Genomic DNA, 17046 nt, shown 5'->3' on the forward strand with positions numbered 1-17046 from the left:
AAGTAAAATCTAATCTAATAGAAGGATATGAATATAAATATTTTTATTACAAGATATCTATAGTTAGAAATATTCATCAAAAAGATTAATTTTATTGACAAGTATTTCATAAACGCGATATGTTAGACCTTTACAAGGTATACAGCAGTCGATCTATTGTATTACAGGTCGCAATTTTATTTAATGGTGTTTTGCTATGTTTCCTGCAATTTGAGGCCGTAAAACTCAGTGACCATAGATTTACAATTTACAATTTACGATTTGCTTTCCGTAATTGGTCCCAGTCGCCACATGCGAACTCCATTAAAGTTCGGAAACACTCGTAATCTCTACTCTCTTCTCGCTCTTACTCAGCATTTACGTGCTATTTTATTTCCACTTTTTATGTATTTTTTACACAACTTAATTAAAATATGAAATTTCTTTAATCTCACATTCTCTTTCTCTCCTCTCGCTTTCGTTGCAGGTAAGCAGAGCGTCCAACTCTCATTTAAATGTTTGGCTCTAATTTCGGAGGGATTTTGTGCACGTGTCATTGTTTTCCTGGTTCCTGGTTCCTGGTTCATCGTGTCTGTTGTTCCGGTTCGACTTTCAGTCATATAGTGCTGTTGCTCGTCGATGCTTGTTGATGTAGCGAGAGGAACCCCTAAACCACTTGAATTGTTTGCTCAAATTATTTTGAATTATTGCATGCGCCGTCGGCTCATTTCCACGCGACTTTTGTTACACCCTGTCCGATCCCCCAGGGGATGTCAGAGAAACCTTACCACCACCAAACACATCGCCATCGCTATCGTCATCGGCAACGTCATCTCCAACACTAGCACTATCATTAAGAGCATCAAGAAGTGTTGTTGTTGGGTTCTCTACGGATAAGTTCTATTGCATCCTGTTGGGTTTATGTTTTCCCTCGCAATTCTCAATTCTACTTATTTCTTGATGTGGCGTGTCCTTGAGCGCAAATGTTGCATTTGCTGCTCAGCATGTGGCAGCTCAAACGCACTTTGAAAGGATTAGTTCCATTTCCTTTCCCTTATTTCCCTGCATAGCATAATGCTCACTGCATGGGTGGTGGCAGTTTTCAATTTCTCTCCATCAGCCAAATAAGGATCAGGCAACAATGAAGTAAATGCCATTTGCGATCAAAGCTAATAAAGATTAAAGAGAAATCAACAAAAAAAATATTATGATATTTTCTTCCATTTGAGCAATTATGGAAATAGGTATAAGTTATTACTATTTATTCATATTCGCCAATATCGTGATATTTTCATTGTCTAGATGATAGAGCTCTCAGAAAATGGTTTGATATAATAAAGTCCCTATTAAATAGAGCCTTCAATGCAAATCTAATTTCATTGACATTTTGTCAGAGTGATAATATGATTATTTTTTTGATACAATAAATATATGTAGTATCTGCTTCACAGCAAATCTTCCTAAATTTATATTTTTTGAGAAAATTTCAATATATCAAATAATAGAGAGTTCATCCACACCACTTGGATATATTGATATATTAAATAAGTAAAATAAATGAAAATCGGCAAATCTTCATTAATTGACATAATTGACATAAGAAAGCTACAGTGGAGTGTGCTCTACTGTGAGATACCCCCTACCCATTTTGAATAAAATGCTATTATTGCGGTATTATTCTCAAAATATTCCAAAAATACTGCAAAAATCCCAAAAAATATATATATATTCGATGGTATCTTTAGTATACCGATATAGTACCGATATACACACATTTCTTGCCGGCACAAAGTTATAATACCCTTCTATGGGTACCGGGTATTAAAAGTCATAAGGAAAACAGAAACTCACTATTTTATTTATTACTTAGTGTATATTAGCGAGATTTAAATTCAAAAAAGAACGTAGTTATGAGGAAGTGGATTGGTATAGGTATTAAATATATTATGTGTACTAAATAACACCAATTCCTCTTTTGAAATATATTAATTGTTTAATAAAATATTTTGTGAATTTTCTTTTATTAACATTTTGTCAACTAATAATAGAGAGATCAAAAAGTATTTTGATAAATATTAAAGCCACTATTCAATAGATCCTTTATTGCACATATAAACTCAACATTTATTTCTATTTCTTCTTTATTATTTAAGTAATCTTATTAAACATTTTAAATGTTAATTTACCTAACCAAAGGACAATAATAACAATTATCATTCAGCTCTTTAATTCTAAGGAAAAGTCCCTCCATCGCTCTTTTCAAAGTATATTTCAAATTCCTCATTGTGCATCTCAATCATTAAACATCAAAATTGTGTCTGACCTTGAAGCACAATTTTCAATTATGTGTTTAATCGACTTGCTTAACCATAATGTGACAATTATGATTAATATAATTGCAATGCGAATTGCTGAAATCATCTGCTGCTTTCACACAAAAACATTCTCTTAACTCTTGGGTAATAATTTATCAAATTCCACAATTGAAGTGTGAAATGCTCCAATGAAATCAACTTGGAATGTTAACTGATGTCGCATCATGAAGAATATGTACAAGTATATTTCTGTGCGAATGTAATACTGTATTATTAAGATATTTATATTCATTAACCCACAAAATACAGACGGCAATTGATAGGACACTTAACACGCCAATGCCCCGAGAGACCGGAGAAGAAGATGTGGAGTGGCAAGTGGCAAGAGGGAAGTGGCAAGTGGGAAGTGGCACGAAATGCCATTAACATAATTTATATACTAACAAAGGCGCCGTATAACGATTTACATAACAACCTGGCTTGAAGAGTGCGAGTATAGCGATTTGGCCAATAGATTTTGATTAAGCCGCAAAACAAGAAGCAGCCGTCTCGATGTGGACATGGATATGGTTATAGATGCGCATAAGCCGAGCCAAAACGCTAATTGTTAGTCAGCCAAGGCAACGACAACGACGGGTATAAAACATAAATAGGGCAGACGCTTGAACGAGGGATACGTGAAGTGAGCACATTGAGAAAATTACATTGACGACGTGTTGTCGGGAGAGGGAAAATAATTTGGTCACGTGCAGCGATATCGAGAAGGGGACTCCTTTGCTTAGCTGGTTGACTATTATTTCCATTTGATCTCCACATCCACATCCACATCCACATCCGCATCCTCGTGTCTGGGCTCAGGGCTTATCGCCCACAAAAACCCGAGCAAGAAAACTGAAGGCAGTCAGCGTAATGAAAATAGATTTTTGCTTTCTTTGGACAAAGTACAAGTTACAACATTGAATTTCTCTGAGGGTATTTCGGATGTTCAGTGTCCAGGGCAACAGCCCGCCCTGGGCCTGTGGTTTCGATAAGCATCTGAAATTGAATTGAAATACAATTTTTTTTTTCCTAGTGCCTTTGCTGGCGAACAATTAGAGAAATGAAGTTATAGGAAGTTCTTCAGACTGAAGCCGATTTACTGTCACAAATTTGTTGGAGTCGTGGAGCAAAAGAACTTGGAAGTTTGAAGTTGAAGTTGAAGTTGAAGAAGGTGTAGTTTTGCAGGTGCTAAAACGCCACTTCCTGTGCCTTGACACTTGACTTGACTCCAGTTGACTTGAGCGAGCTTCCCTCTCGGGGAAATAAATTGCGTTAGGGGCGCTAATGAACAACGTCTGCGGACAGGTGAAATGTTCCCGACCAACAGATAAGAGTTACTCACATATAACTGTGGTCAGCTCTCCATTACAAAATGCGTGCCCTCAACGCACGAATGCGGCCCAGACAGCGACCTCAGTCGCAGTTGAAATTCGCATGCGATTCGATGCGTTCAAAAGCCGGGATACATTTAATAACAAATAGCATGAACGAGCACATACGAAACCATGAGGGTAGTTTTTATACATCAATTTTTTTTCAGTTTTCCTTTTTTTTTACTGTGTTGTTATAAAACTGCTATGCACATAATGAGCAAAAAACGATGCGCCAGTTTGGGTTAGACCGGCATCAGGATGCGGGATACGGGATGTGGGGAGATGCGGAACGTGAACCAGACGGTCTGACAACAAAACGAACGAACGCATGCAATGGCTCATGGTTCATGGTTGGTTTCGTGTGAGGTCCTTGTTTTAGAGCACTCGGCTCCACATCACATCTCCGCATGCAGCTCACGTATGCGCTTAATTTTTTGTTTATAACGCCCCCAAGGCACACGCCCAGCTGAAAACACCCGATCCATTCCGATTCCATTCCGGACGCAGGCTGCGTATGTCACTTGGGGACTTGTTGGGGTAGACCATTAAACCCTTGGCCATTGCCTTTGACTATGGCAGCCTTTTCATTTATTTTTGTCTATTAACCGCATCGAATCGAAATAACGTCTGTACTATAATGAAGGTATCTTTAACATAAACCCTTTTGCAACTTCTTCTAACTGTTTAATTCAAGGCAATGCTTCCTAGATAATGTTAGAGTATTTACACTTCACTGCATTTAAAATATTTGAAATTTTTGTTTAAACTTTTTTTTTTTTGGTTCTGTTGATAATCAAATGCGAAATTCTATGCATGGCTTAGTTACTTGGGTTATGTGTAGACTGCGCTCCTGACTCTAAAAAGGTTTTCACTTTTTAGCCTTTTCTTTCGCTCTTTCGATATATATATTTTAGCTTGTGACCGTTGAAAAACTCTCTGGAGAGTACGACTTATATCCGATTACAACACCACAACTTTTCTATATGTGTTTTGGGTGGTTGAATGCAACGCGACGGGATGGACAACATTTTTTTCGTTTCCTAGACCTTTTGTCTAATGGAGCTAATATAAGTCGAAGTAAAGCGAGTTTAAAATTTCATAAATTTCAATTTTAATAATAACTGAATGACATAAAAAGTTAAAGGACCACAAATTGTAGATTTATGGTATAGGTTTGAGATTAACAAAAAATACTACTCATTCAATTCAAGAATTCAATTTGTAATATAATATAACAACTTAAATATTTATATTTACTACATAAAAATACTATAGACCAAAAAGAACTTCGAGTTTTCGTTACTTAATCAAACTTTTAACGCTATTAATTAACGAATTAGAAAATATTTATAAGACTTTTCTACACATCTATAGCCTGTTAACGATGTGAGCCTCTCTACGCGCTTCTCAAGTCAAGTTTCGTGACACAGCGAAACGAAAACTATAATTACTCAAGAGGCAAACCACAAGGCAGCAGACAGTGACGCAGGCTCAAACGAAGAAATTAATATTTTAATTACAACACATTTAACATGCGATTATGCGCTTCAATGAACATCTTGTGGCCCAAAAACCAAAGAGAGGGTGACTCAGATACACACACAGGCGCACGCACACACAAAGCCATGCAGGCAAACGTTCACATGTTTACCGCCCCACGGCACAGTGGGCGTTAAAAGTGTCATAACTTATTACAGGACTACGACCAAAAGCGACACATCCGCCTGTTAAGCGTAAGCAACCCTAGACGCAGCAGCAACAGCAACAACTTTCAGGAGTAACAGAAACGTCGACAAACGCAGAGTCAAACGAAGAGCAAGCAGCAGTACAGCTGTAACAGAGCTTAATGAAGAGTAAGTCATAAACGGGACGAACTAAGCCCAACACGTACTGCACTTTAATTACAGACGAACCGAGACGAACTCGGAGCCGAAGAGCGACTCAGTGGTCACTCGGCTGCCAACAACAACATACATTTCAACACTTACATTTACATAGCATGTACAGAGAAACGCTTTCATTAGCTTAACAGTGCAATCTAAGCTGGTCAAGCGGACAACGCTCAAAATACAGAGACAGCGAATGTAATTGACAGCTGTTAACTTAACAGACAACATCTAAGCTACTGTTGTTGGTGCGTCTGCTGCTGCTCTGCTTCTGTTGTATTTGGGTATAATTGTAGTTGGGGGCTGTGGCTTGGGCTCCGCTGCCAGCAGCTGTCGTCGTCATTGTCAACGATATGCGACGCCGTCGAGTGTTAATCAAAGCGTAGTTAATTGCTTTGCCGAAAGAGCCGAAAGAAAGACAGTGATTGGGCTTGAAGTTTGTCTGGGTAAGAGTAAGGGAGAGCGAAAGAGTAACAAACTGTTGACGACAGAGCCACACATGTGTGTGTCTGAATAAATGTGTGTGTGACTTTTGATTAAGTTAACCCTTTGGTGTGCTATTGTGTGTGCTGCCGCTGTAGATGTTGTTGTTCTTCATGCATTTCTAATTTAGCAAGTGTTAAGTGCCCGTCTGGGCACAACAGGAAGAGTGGGAAGAGCGTATTTGCCCAAATGGCAACGCCAGTCGTCTACAAAAACAATAAATACTAATTAAAATGTATTTAAATACAAATTCAGACACGAACATGCCCAAAACCTCACACACACACGCTCACTCGCACATGTACATCAATTTTTATGCGCTGTGAAGCGTATGTTTTTGTAGCAACACAAGCCAATCCCCATCTCCACATTCGCACACTCACACACACACACACACACATATACATATATAGTCGCCCTGCAGTGCCGGCAAAGCAGCAACAACAATGCGAATGAGTCTGGCGCCAGCAGCGAATCGTTCGTTCCGTCTGTTTGTCTGTGTGCGTGTGTTCATGTTGTTTACTTGTTTTTGCACCAGCACACTAGCGCCACCTAACGGAAATGTTTCATAAAAACTTAATTGTCCATGTAACACTTTTTTTATAGCCTTTCTCTACGAAAGTCTTGTTAGCCTTTAAGTGGCATGTCAGGCATAGTTATTATTAAAGACCCCTAACTATTTCAAGAAAGGATTTCAAAGATATAGGCCAGAGAGCGTGATAATTGGCATCTCTTTCACTGTCTTTAAAAGGACATAATTCTACAAATTAATGGGTCTCTAATTTCTTCACTAGTTTGTAAAGTGAACGCGTTCATTTCGTTTTAATTTAAAAAGAAGTGTGAAAATAAATGTATAAAATTAAAAATAATACCTGCATAGCTGGTTTTGTAGCAAACTAAAGACTCGGTGGCTTTTCGAAAGATTTTCTAATTTACATTAAACTTCGCATTAAGCTAGAAGAATCTAGAGTTGAAACCTGAACTTTTCTGTTGAAATACAATAAGTTCAAATCCCCACTAAATATTAAATCAGTGAAATGAAAGAAATTTTAGAGAAATAATACCACAGACCGTTAGTTCATTGTCGTTAAATTAGTTAGTAATGTGATAGCTATTTCATTTTAAATACGATGTGGATGTTATCATTATCTAAAAAGTGCAATTTTTCAATCTATTTTATGTTGACTGCTTCATAAAATAAAAACTAATCAAACGAAGAAAAGTCTGTCGCATTCCACTATTGTTTATGTTGATTACGAATAGCCTTCGTTAAACCCGAACGAACTAACCACGTGCAATAAAAGCAGTTTGCGGCAGCATTGTAATCAGAAAAAATGAACTTCCAGAATGCAATTCGTGTCACTTCCCCCTGCTGAAGATAACGTCAAAAGAGAAAGAGAAAGAGAAAAGGAAAACCCGGGGAAAGAAAAAAACTTGAGCGACATCATCCATTCGCATCAGTCGCCGTATCCGTCTACCACAGACGATTCACATAACAAAAAGATTCGGAATGAAAAGAAAAATAGATTGAATTGCGTGCAAAATGCGTTTGCTGTGCCTTGCATGGGTCAAAGCAGGGAGAAAGGTAAGGTGAGGGTCGGGCAACATGCACCAATAAAGTGCTACAGCCCTTGAATGAGGTTTTTCAGCTACGAACGCAAACGCAGATATCGCTGATAAAGTATCTACGAAGCGGCTATACACTGCCAAATTAAAGGGACACGAATTCTGTAGCCAATCCAAGTATTTATATTTTGGGTGAGATATAAACTTATTACGGAAGTAATAAATAGAATTCATTTCACCGAAAAATAAAAAAGTTTAAAATTACATATTTTCATGAGATTCATTTCAAGATCAATAAAAAGTTGAAAATTATATATTTTTATGAGATTCATTTGAAGATCATCGTTTGTTCATCACACTATCTTTAAACGAATTCCTAAATCGAATATCGGGAATACTTTCTTTGTTTTTGTTAATATATACCAAAAATTATAACCATAATTAACAACATTAATAATACCCAATATCTTCTTTGAGAATTTTAGAAATTTTTCTACAAATAACAAGCTTGAAAATAACAATCTTGAAAAGAATTAAAGTACAAAATTCTTGACTCGATATGTTTACAGTCACTAAAGAGATAATGTCATGAGGTTTTCCAAAATCATGTTACCCTCTAGCGGAGAGGGTGCGACAATAACAACAACAACAAAAAGCGGCAACAACACGCGGCCTAGACAAAGTGTCGCCGTCTGTCCGCCAGCCTAAATGTTGTACGTGTAAAGCATTTAAAGTAATGAAGCGCCTCTGGGCCGAAGTTGGTAGCAAAGCCATCACCCTGTCACTCCCTGAAGGGAAAGGGCAGGGACGAGGAAGGAGAAACATGTGGCAAATACTCGCACTCTCAATTTTATTATTAGTAACATTTGCGCGTTGACTTGATTCGTTTTTCGGCTGAACAATCATTCAATGCACTCAGCCAATACATCAATATGTCCTCCACTGAGGATACGTTCAATGATGCGTCCAGTCGAAATGTGGAAACTGTCAGAAAGGTGTCCAGTAGGACATATATATATGCATATATGTATATGTATGTGTCTGTGTGTGTATGGGGAATGAAACGAGCTCAACTTTCTGCTGGTGGCAAGCTAGGACTACGAGTGTATATGGTAATTTATGTGCGGCATTTAAATGGATCAGCTATGGTCATAGAGTTCCCCCCCCCCCTCCACCACTCTTTGTCCACCTCTCTTACCCCTTACCACGTGATGCGACACGCCCCCGCTGGGCATCCGCAAATTGTTAAAGCAAACATTTGGTAGCACAACAGGATGGAACAGGACATAACAGGCAGGACTTGGATTTGCCTGAGATCCGTTTCATTTTATGGCGAAGGCGCGCTGTTTGTCTTTGATAAATGTTTGGCTTTGCCTACTCCTTGTTGTTTCATCTTCTTCTGCATATACTGCTTCTTCTTCTTCTTCTATTCCGTCTTCTTAGTCCTGCATATCCTTGAAGACATTTTACGTGCTTGGCTCCATTCGCTGCGATTATGAGCAAAGTTTTCGGTTATTTATCAATTTAATGACTTTGCACTCGGCCAACGTCAGTTGCTGTTTTACTGTTGTTGTAATTTAAAGCTTTTAGATTGGATTTATATTGCGAAATTAAGTTGAAAATCTTTTGCTACTGAAATAAAAGAATAATTAATTTCCTTTATAGCTGGACTTTGACTTGAGAGTCCTAAGAGTGCCTCAGGACAACAGTCAAATAAATATGCTAAACATCTTCAAGGTATATTTACATTTTGAGTCCCAAACAAAAAACATCGAATTTAAAAAAAAAAGTTTCACAATTGGATTTTAAATACATGCAAGCCAAGAATAGAATCAATAATTTTTAATGAGACAATTGAAATTGAATTAAGCAATCTTGAATGTTTCCATTGATTTACATAAGTATTCACTTCTCAAAAGTTCGTCGTTATTTGTAATCTACATTTTGCTACAGGATCGAATTCCCCAGTTCCCAGAGTTGAAGAAGTGAACACTTGGAATCTGGCTAACTCAAAAATTCAAGTATTATATTTAAGATAATACGTCCGACTGTCGTCCTATATTTTCTTTTGCTCTCTTCTCTTTTTTTAATTCACACTTGATTTGGCTTCATTTATGAAATTCTTGAAGTACAAATATTGGATCAAATTAAAGTAAAGTAGAATTACTTTCAATTTAATAAATAATGTCTTGGATTGTCTTAAATTTTATTAGACTACTGTACTATGAATTAAATTTGAATTTAGCACCAATCCATTGTAAATAAGGGTTGTCCTTAGAGTCTCACTTCTTTATGAGGTGTTTATCTATTTATTGCCATCCCTTTGAAGTTAGCACTCTGTAATACCTTACTTTATTCTCTTTCGCACCACATTCCATTCCATTGCTCATCCACTTGCTGTCAACTCCTTATTGATGACAACTCCGAAATCAATCCCTAATGCCCCTTGCCAGTCAAATCCTAAGCACCTGTTGGCACCCCTCCCCCTTCCCATCACACAAAATGTCAATCTTCACTCCCTGGAAAGTTGGAGAAGCCCTTTTTCGATGGTCTCATTGCCCATGCAAAGTTCAAACCCCACGGCACCTTGACGAGTGACTCGCCAAATCCATACCAAAAATTCCATTTCTCCCTTATATCTCACTCTCTCTCTTACTCTCAGTGTCTCTCTTTCTGCCGCTTTCGTTCGCATCGCTTGATTGCACTTTTTTCGGGTTTTGTTATTGTTGCTCGGTACAAAAAAAAAAGTGAACGACAACAAACGTTGCCACACAAATGTCAGCATCATAAACCAATTTTTACAAAATTTTCCAATTTGTTTAGTTGAATCTAAGCAGCCATTGAAGCCGAGCAAAGCAAGCAAAAAATCCCAGTCAAGTAAATACTGTGCCGTCTGTCAGAGAAGGGCGCAACCCCTCGGCCTAGGGGTTGACTGTGGACGGGGGTGCAGTCACAGCTCACATGCCACGCCAAGCAGAACCTGTCAACTTTCTGAATGGGTGTGAGTGTGAGTATGAGTGTTGTGCTTGTGTGAGTGTGTTGATTGTAGAGTTGGGTGCAATTGAAGTTGCTTGCCGTGACACGAAAATGCTAGAATCTGAGAGTCAGGTAATAAATGAGATAGCTACAGTCAACAGCACTAATGCGAGATACCCGATACCAATTTTTGAGAATTCCGAAAAGAATGTTTCGTATAACGTTATACCACCACATTTAAGATATACTTTATAAAGAATTTTACATACTCTACTATGATTGTTCATTTGTTCGAAGAATCAGAAAGACCAATAACAACAATATAAAATTAAAAAAGAATCTAAATAATAGTATCAAGTTGGTAACTTCTAACGTTCAACAGGCATCTCTAAGTCATATTCAACACATTCAATCTCTAGTTCGTGTCACGACAGAGTGCCCACCACTAGGGAGCACACACCCTCGGCTAGCCTGAAAGGCGCACCAACACTATGCTCATCATCATAATCATGAGCAATGAGCAGGCGGAGAAGCGGAGACTTTGTGAAGACGCGTGCTGCCATTTTTATATTTATTTTTTTTTTTGACATGTTCGATGCCTCCCACCTACCATCTCCCACCCCTTCTAGTTCTCCCCCTCACTGTTGTGATAAATTGTTCAATAAACTTGTTTCGCAACTGATTTGGCTGTGCCAATTTCCGAAGTGGCCAAAGTTTGTCCCCATCCACAATCGTTGTGCACTGAAAGTTCATGCCAATAGTCCAAGCCAATTTGGCTGGCAGAAGTTTGAGACTCTGAGTCTCAGGTTAAGTCTCGAAAGCCTTGAAATAATTTCTTTGCTATTTAAGTTTGTAACCAGTTGGCAGGATCTGACTTCAAGTAGCCACGTGATGCAGCAACAAAGTCCATTATGGTCGTCATCGTTGTATGAATAACACACAATGCACTTTGAGTCTACCATTTCCCTGAGTTTTTCCCTTCCCAATTGGCTTTTCAATGCACGCTACTTAATTTCAAATTAGGGTGGCATTTTTCATGGCTTGCGCCCGTCTGCAGAAAGTTCAGAGTATGGGCTACGCTATGTTTGTGATTTTCATTAATAGCATTTGGCACAATTGCAGCCCTTGGTCCAAACAGAAGTCCAAATCCCAAAACTCAACCCTTTGATGCACAAACTGCAATTATGCGTCCTGACTTTCCTACCCCCTTCAGTGCGTCTGCATGCCAGAGTTATCAAAAATCAAAAGAGGCAAGGCAACAACACTGGAGCTCTCGGCCTTTGTTTCAGGTACTCGAACGATCTGCCCACTTCAAGTCAATCTTCAGTATTTGCAATCAATTTAATTTCAATGACACAAAATTTGCATCGTTCGGGGGGCTTTTTCTATGCAGTTTGCTTTCTCAACTCAACTCGATTCGACTTTGTAGTCAACTCGAATTCGCATAGGCTGTAGATTTTGTGTAAATATGCAAATCGAAAATGCAAATTAGTTGAATTTTGATTTGGATTTCGCATCCGATTTTCTTTTCAATGAAATGGAAACGAATGAATCAATGAGTGTGAATGGAGAGAAGGTAAAGCCAGCTTAAACAAAAGGATTCACGACTTTGACTGCATTCGCAGTCAACTGGAAGCCAATCGATAGAGGAGGGGCTGTGGGATTAGAATGCGTCATGTGTGAGATTGGATGTATTCATGAAATAAGTTATCTGTCACTCGCACTTGCTTCAGGACGGGTGAAAGTGAGAAATGAATAAATACCGAGAGCAGGTGAACTAGAAACTTGGGGAACCCCTCACAGATTATCTATTTTGATGATTAATTCTTCTTCCTTTTCACTTGAAGTAAATGTCAAGTTCCTTATCCTTCATTAGAGATTAAAATATTTATTACAAATATGTTTTTAGAACTTGTTTTTTGTAATTTGAGTTCTATTTCGAAACTTGTTTTCCCTTATCTGCTATTACCTTAAAGGTCTTTTCGTAACTTATCCTTTCTTTCTCCGTTTGACCTATGCAACACAATAAGGACAATTTAAGCGATCAGAAATGTAACAGCATTAGTAATATCTTAGCTGTTAGTTTCTTCTAAATATTACTTTAGATTTTTCTTATTTTAGAGCTGTTTATGTCGTATGTATGTTCTCCCAGATCGCCAAGTTCACTAGCAATTTCTAGGCTACTGCATTTCATATAAAGTGCCACTTGAGATACCTTCGACTCAATGTTCATCCTACTCATCCCATTGTTAGCCTCTCGAAATACCTTTCACGCACATACACTTGGCCAAGGGCATAGAGACTACGGCGATTATATACGATGATTCTATAGACTTTGCCATTTCATGTCAGGCGCGCCCTCTTTTATTTTTATTTTCTGTTCTGTGCCTCTCAGAAGTTGTTTACGCTGGAAAAAGATTAAAATTTCAGAAAACAAAATGCATTCCTCGAATAACGCAAATATTTTCGAAATTAAATAAAAACATTGTGAAGAGCGAAAGAGTCTCAGTCGAGTTTTTCGAGTGAAACGCTTAGGCAACCCTTGTTGAACTGAACAGAGCAACCCTATGTTATTTGTATGTGTGCCAAATGACGCGCACAGCATTTGGCGCACTATTATTATCATAATGCTCAGCTTTCATTATGATGATTATTATGGCACGCGTAGCCTATGAGAGCAAAACAACTGCAATAATTGTATGGATATGTCAGAGACCAGGGTTGTCAGCCAATGAACATCAATGTGACAGCTACTTAAACATTTTTTCGATAAAGGGCAATATTTTTTTTCTATAGAAATGCAAAAAGGGGAATTCTGAAATACAATTATAATTTTCATATGAATTGAGCAAAACTATTTAATTTTAGCTTCGGAAATATGGGAAAGGAATATTATTTAGATTGTGTAGATTGGGTTACTATTTAAGCACTATTACATTTCGATTATAAAATGTTGCGAAAATGATTTGCTTTTGCATTTCATTTTTCCTCTATGCGATTTGTATATAAATTGCATCTTTAGAAGATTTCATAAAAATAAACTAAAAGTTCAAAATCGGGTATTTACCATTCAGAAAAGTTCAATATTCTTTCATTTTGTTGCTGCTGTAGTAATATATTTATTGAAGAACTAATTCTCAGTTACGTTGTAGACGACATCTTAGTCTTTTTGTAGTTGCACCAAAAGATCGACAGCGGAAGACATTACCGGAGAGTTAATTTGGAACTTGAATGAGTCGACAGTCTTGTCACACTTATTTACACTGTGATTCCGCAAAAAGTGAGCCAAACCCAGTTTCGTCTGCAGAAGAGCAAGTCTCATGCCAAGGCAGTTCCGAGGACCGATGCCAAAGGGCATATAGGCATCCATGTTGATGTTGTTGCGATTCTCAGGCGCAAAGCGCTCTGGATCATATTTGTCAGGATTTGGCCAGTACTGCAAAGTTCATAACAATTTTAGTAAATAATTTTTGCAAAAGGAAGACAATTTAGTTACCTTCTCATCACGGTGAATCGCCAAGGTGGGAACATAGAAAGGCGTGCCACTGGGTACCTCCACATCATAGTAAGGTTTGAGAGTAAACTTCTCTCCTGTCTCCGGTTGGGCGCATTCTCGCTCAACGAACCCAGCAACCGGATATTTCCTTAGGGTCTCATTAAGAACCTGGCTAAGGTAAGGCATTTCCTGAAGGCGTTCATAACTAATGTGATCCTGATCTCCAAAATAATCCTTAATCTCGGCACGAACGCGTTCCTGGCAATCGGGATTTAGTGCCAGTTCATAGAGAGTCAAGGTCATGGTGGATGAACTAGTTTCATAGCCCGCTAATTGGAAAATGGCAGCATGAGCCACGAGATGGTCCAAATCGGGAGTCCAATTCTTTGACTTTACTGATTTAGCATCTTCTTCTTGTTTCATAGCCACCAGGATGTCAATCAAATCATTGCGATGAACTCCAGATTTCTCACGCTCATTTATAGCATATGTTATGGTACGAATAAAGAAATCTCGGGTTCCCTTCGAGAATATCTTGACACGGGCAAGGGAAGCCAAAGCGGGCAGCATGAAAATTATGAAACTATCAATCACGCGCATTAAGCTGAAGTTAAAGAAGTCTGTGCTAAACTTGTAGAATTCGCAATTCCTGTCCTTTAAAGCATTGGCCTTGATCCCGAAGGCTATAGTTGCTATATTGTCAATAGTGAATCGAGCACAAATATCCTTAATGCGAACCGCAGAATCAGAAGACACTTTCTCCACCGTTTGCTCCAGTTCCTTGGCTACCTGGGATTAAGAGTAAATTAATTGATGTTTGGCAGATATCCTTAGGAGTACTTACTTCCAACATCAGAGGATACATTTGCTTGATCTTGCCACTAGTAAATATCGGCGTGAGTTTACTTCTTACATTCTTCCATTCGGAATTGCGCGAGAAGAAGAGAGTGTTGGCACCCAATGCGTCATGAATCGGATCAGTTCTCATGGATCGATTTGTAAAGAAATTAAACTTTTTGATCATCACGGTTTTGACGAGCTCCACATCACGAATAACTACTCCCGGACCCTTCACCAAATTAACACCAATCAATGGTTCGTTCTCAAATCCAGGTGTATTATAGAACAGGCTCAGCTGCTCAAATAATGGGACTTTGCCACTAAGAAAAGTGCGGAAATTTCCGAGTATGGGCTCGGACTTTATGGACTTCACCCCATTCCGTTCCCAAAAACTATGGAGTCGCTTTTGCCAAAAATATAGGGCAATAAATACACTTGTTAAAATAAGAAAGAATTCCGTAAACATATTGTTTGTTTGCACTGTGAAACACGACTAACTGCATCGAGTAGACTGGGGAATTCTTTTATACAATCTTAAAGCTTTTGCTGATTCGCAATGACACAGCAAAAAAAAAGAAAATATACTTCGTTTCAGAAAATGTACATTTATTAGAAATAAACTGATATTTTTCATTATATTTTGGGGTTAACAAATACACATAATAAATAAGTTTACATTTTTACAAAACTAGGAAGAAATAAATGAAAAATTAATAAAAAATGGGCATACAAAGTGTTGTACCGTTAAGTCACATGGTGCCGGGTAAACAAATTTGTCGATTCTTTATGACAAAGCAAATTTGTATTGAATTTGTAGCACGATTACTATGACTTTTCTTATCAAAGTGCCAAGTCAGTATTACTTTCATTGAGTACCTAGTGGCCTATCTCAATTTGTTCAGGATTATACCCAGCAAACATTTTGTATTACAAGAATCTTCTAACTGATTAAAATGATAATTTTGAGCTCATTTTCTAATAAAAAATTACTCATCTGTCGGCAGAAAATTATACTCAGTTTTCATTGTAATTTCGATTCCCCTATTGAGAGTAGTTTTATAAACATATAATGTAAGCTGGATTTTTAACAAATAAAGCTTATATATAATTTATTTAAAATTAAAATGCAAACATTGAGTGCCTATTGCAAGCTATTATATAGCATGCAAAATTACATTCTAGACTGACATATTTGCAATCTTGAAAAAAGAATTAAACTAATCTTATATTGAAAATTATGTGAATCTTGAAATTTGCAGAACCTTTTTTGTTTTATCCTCCGAGATCAATTTTGACATTCCATAATTACAGAAATCGTTTCATTTTTAATTTTAGAATTTTTATCCTTTGTAATAATAAACATGCAAGAAAACTTAGAATTACAATTTTTAAAGGGTTCAGCATACTTTAACAGAATGTATGGAATAAAACACGAATTGCGGCAACAGCGCATTCAAACGCTATCGTTGGGGGAAACATTTGAGAAGTGAAACATGAAATGAAATGTGTGCAATGCAAAGCAGTAAATTAAGTGCCCGCTGGGAATACGCGCATTCATCGTAGCAGAAGTGCGTGTGCATGAGTGTGTGTGCACATCTATGTATGTGTGTGAGAGTGAGTGTGCTATGTTGTGTTTGACTGCGAACAAAAAAAACCATGCTCACTGCTGGATGTTCTTGGTTCTTTCACGTTTTAATGGGCTTGCTTGGCGGCTGCTGCCGCCGTCGTCGTTGCTTCCCCTCTGTGCCTCACCACTGCGCCTGGCTGGCTCAACGATCAGGCCGATGGCTCAGAGGCTTACCCTTTCATTATGGGCTCAGCTCTTTGTGGGTCTTGGCATTGTTATTGGTCGACTACGATGACGACGACGACGAAGGCGACGCTGATGGGAAGTAAATTTCAAGTTCTTGCGATACAAATTCATTTCAGAGCAGCTTATTTTTTGTTCACTCTGTCTGATGCCGCAGCAACACTTTCCATGCCGTTGTTGTTGTTGCATTGTTATGTTAATTTTGATTATACGCATTGTTATTGTTCTTGCTTGTGGTTGTTGTTGCTCTCAGTTGGCACGAGACTCGCTTTTCATATCTGCT

The 17046-nt window shown here is 38.0% G+C and overlaps 2 protein-coding genes across 2 annotated transcripts in view; both read right to left on the minus strand.

The window, feature by feature from the left end:
- LOC133840973 (uncharacterized) overlaps nt 1-17046 on the minus strand; it is a 48856-nt gene that overhangs the window by 22401 nt on the left and 9409 nt on the right. The window lies entirely within an intron of this gene.
- LOC133840967 (probable cytochrome P450 6w1) lies at nt 13651-15453 on the minus strand. Its single transcript, XM_062273196.1, has 3 exons — nt 14958-15453; nt 14114-14902; nt 13651-14053 (listed from the first exon to the last, which is right to left on the minus strand). Exons 1-3 carry the CDS (start codon nt 15417-15419, stop codon nt 13778-13780), a joined length of 1527 nt encoding a protein of 508 aa, XP_062129180.1. The 5' UTR covers nt 15420-15453; the 3' UTR covers nt 13651-13777.

Source organism: Drosophila sulfurigaster, chromosome 3 (assembly GCF_023558435.1).
Source record: "Drosophila sulfurigaster albostrigata strain 15112-1811.04 chromosome 3, ASM2355843v2, whole genome shotgun sequence".
NCBI classification, from domain to species: Eukaryota; Metazoa; Arthropoda; class Insecta; order Diptera; family Drosophilidae; genus Drosophila; species Drosophila sulfurigaster.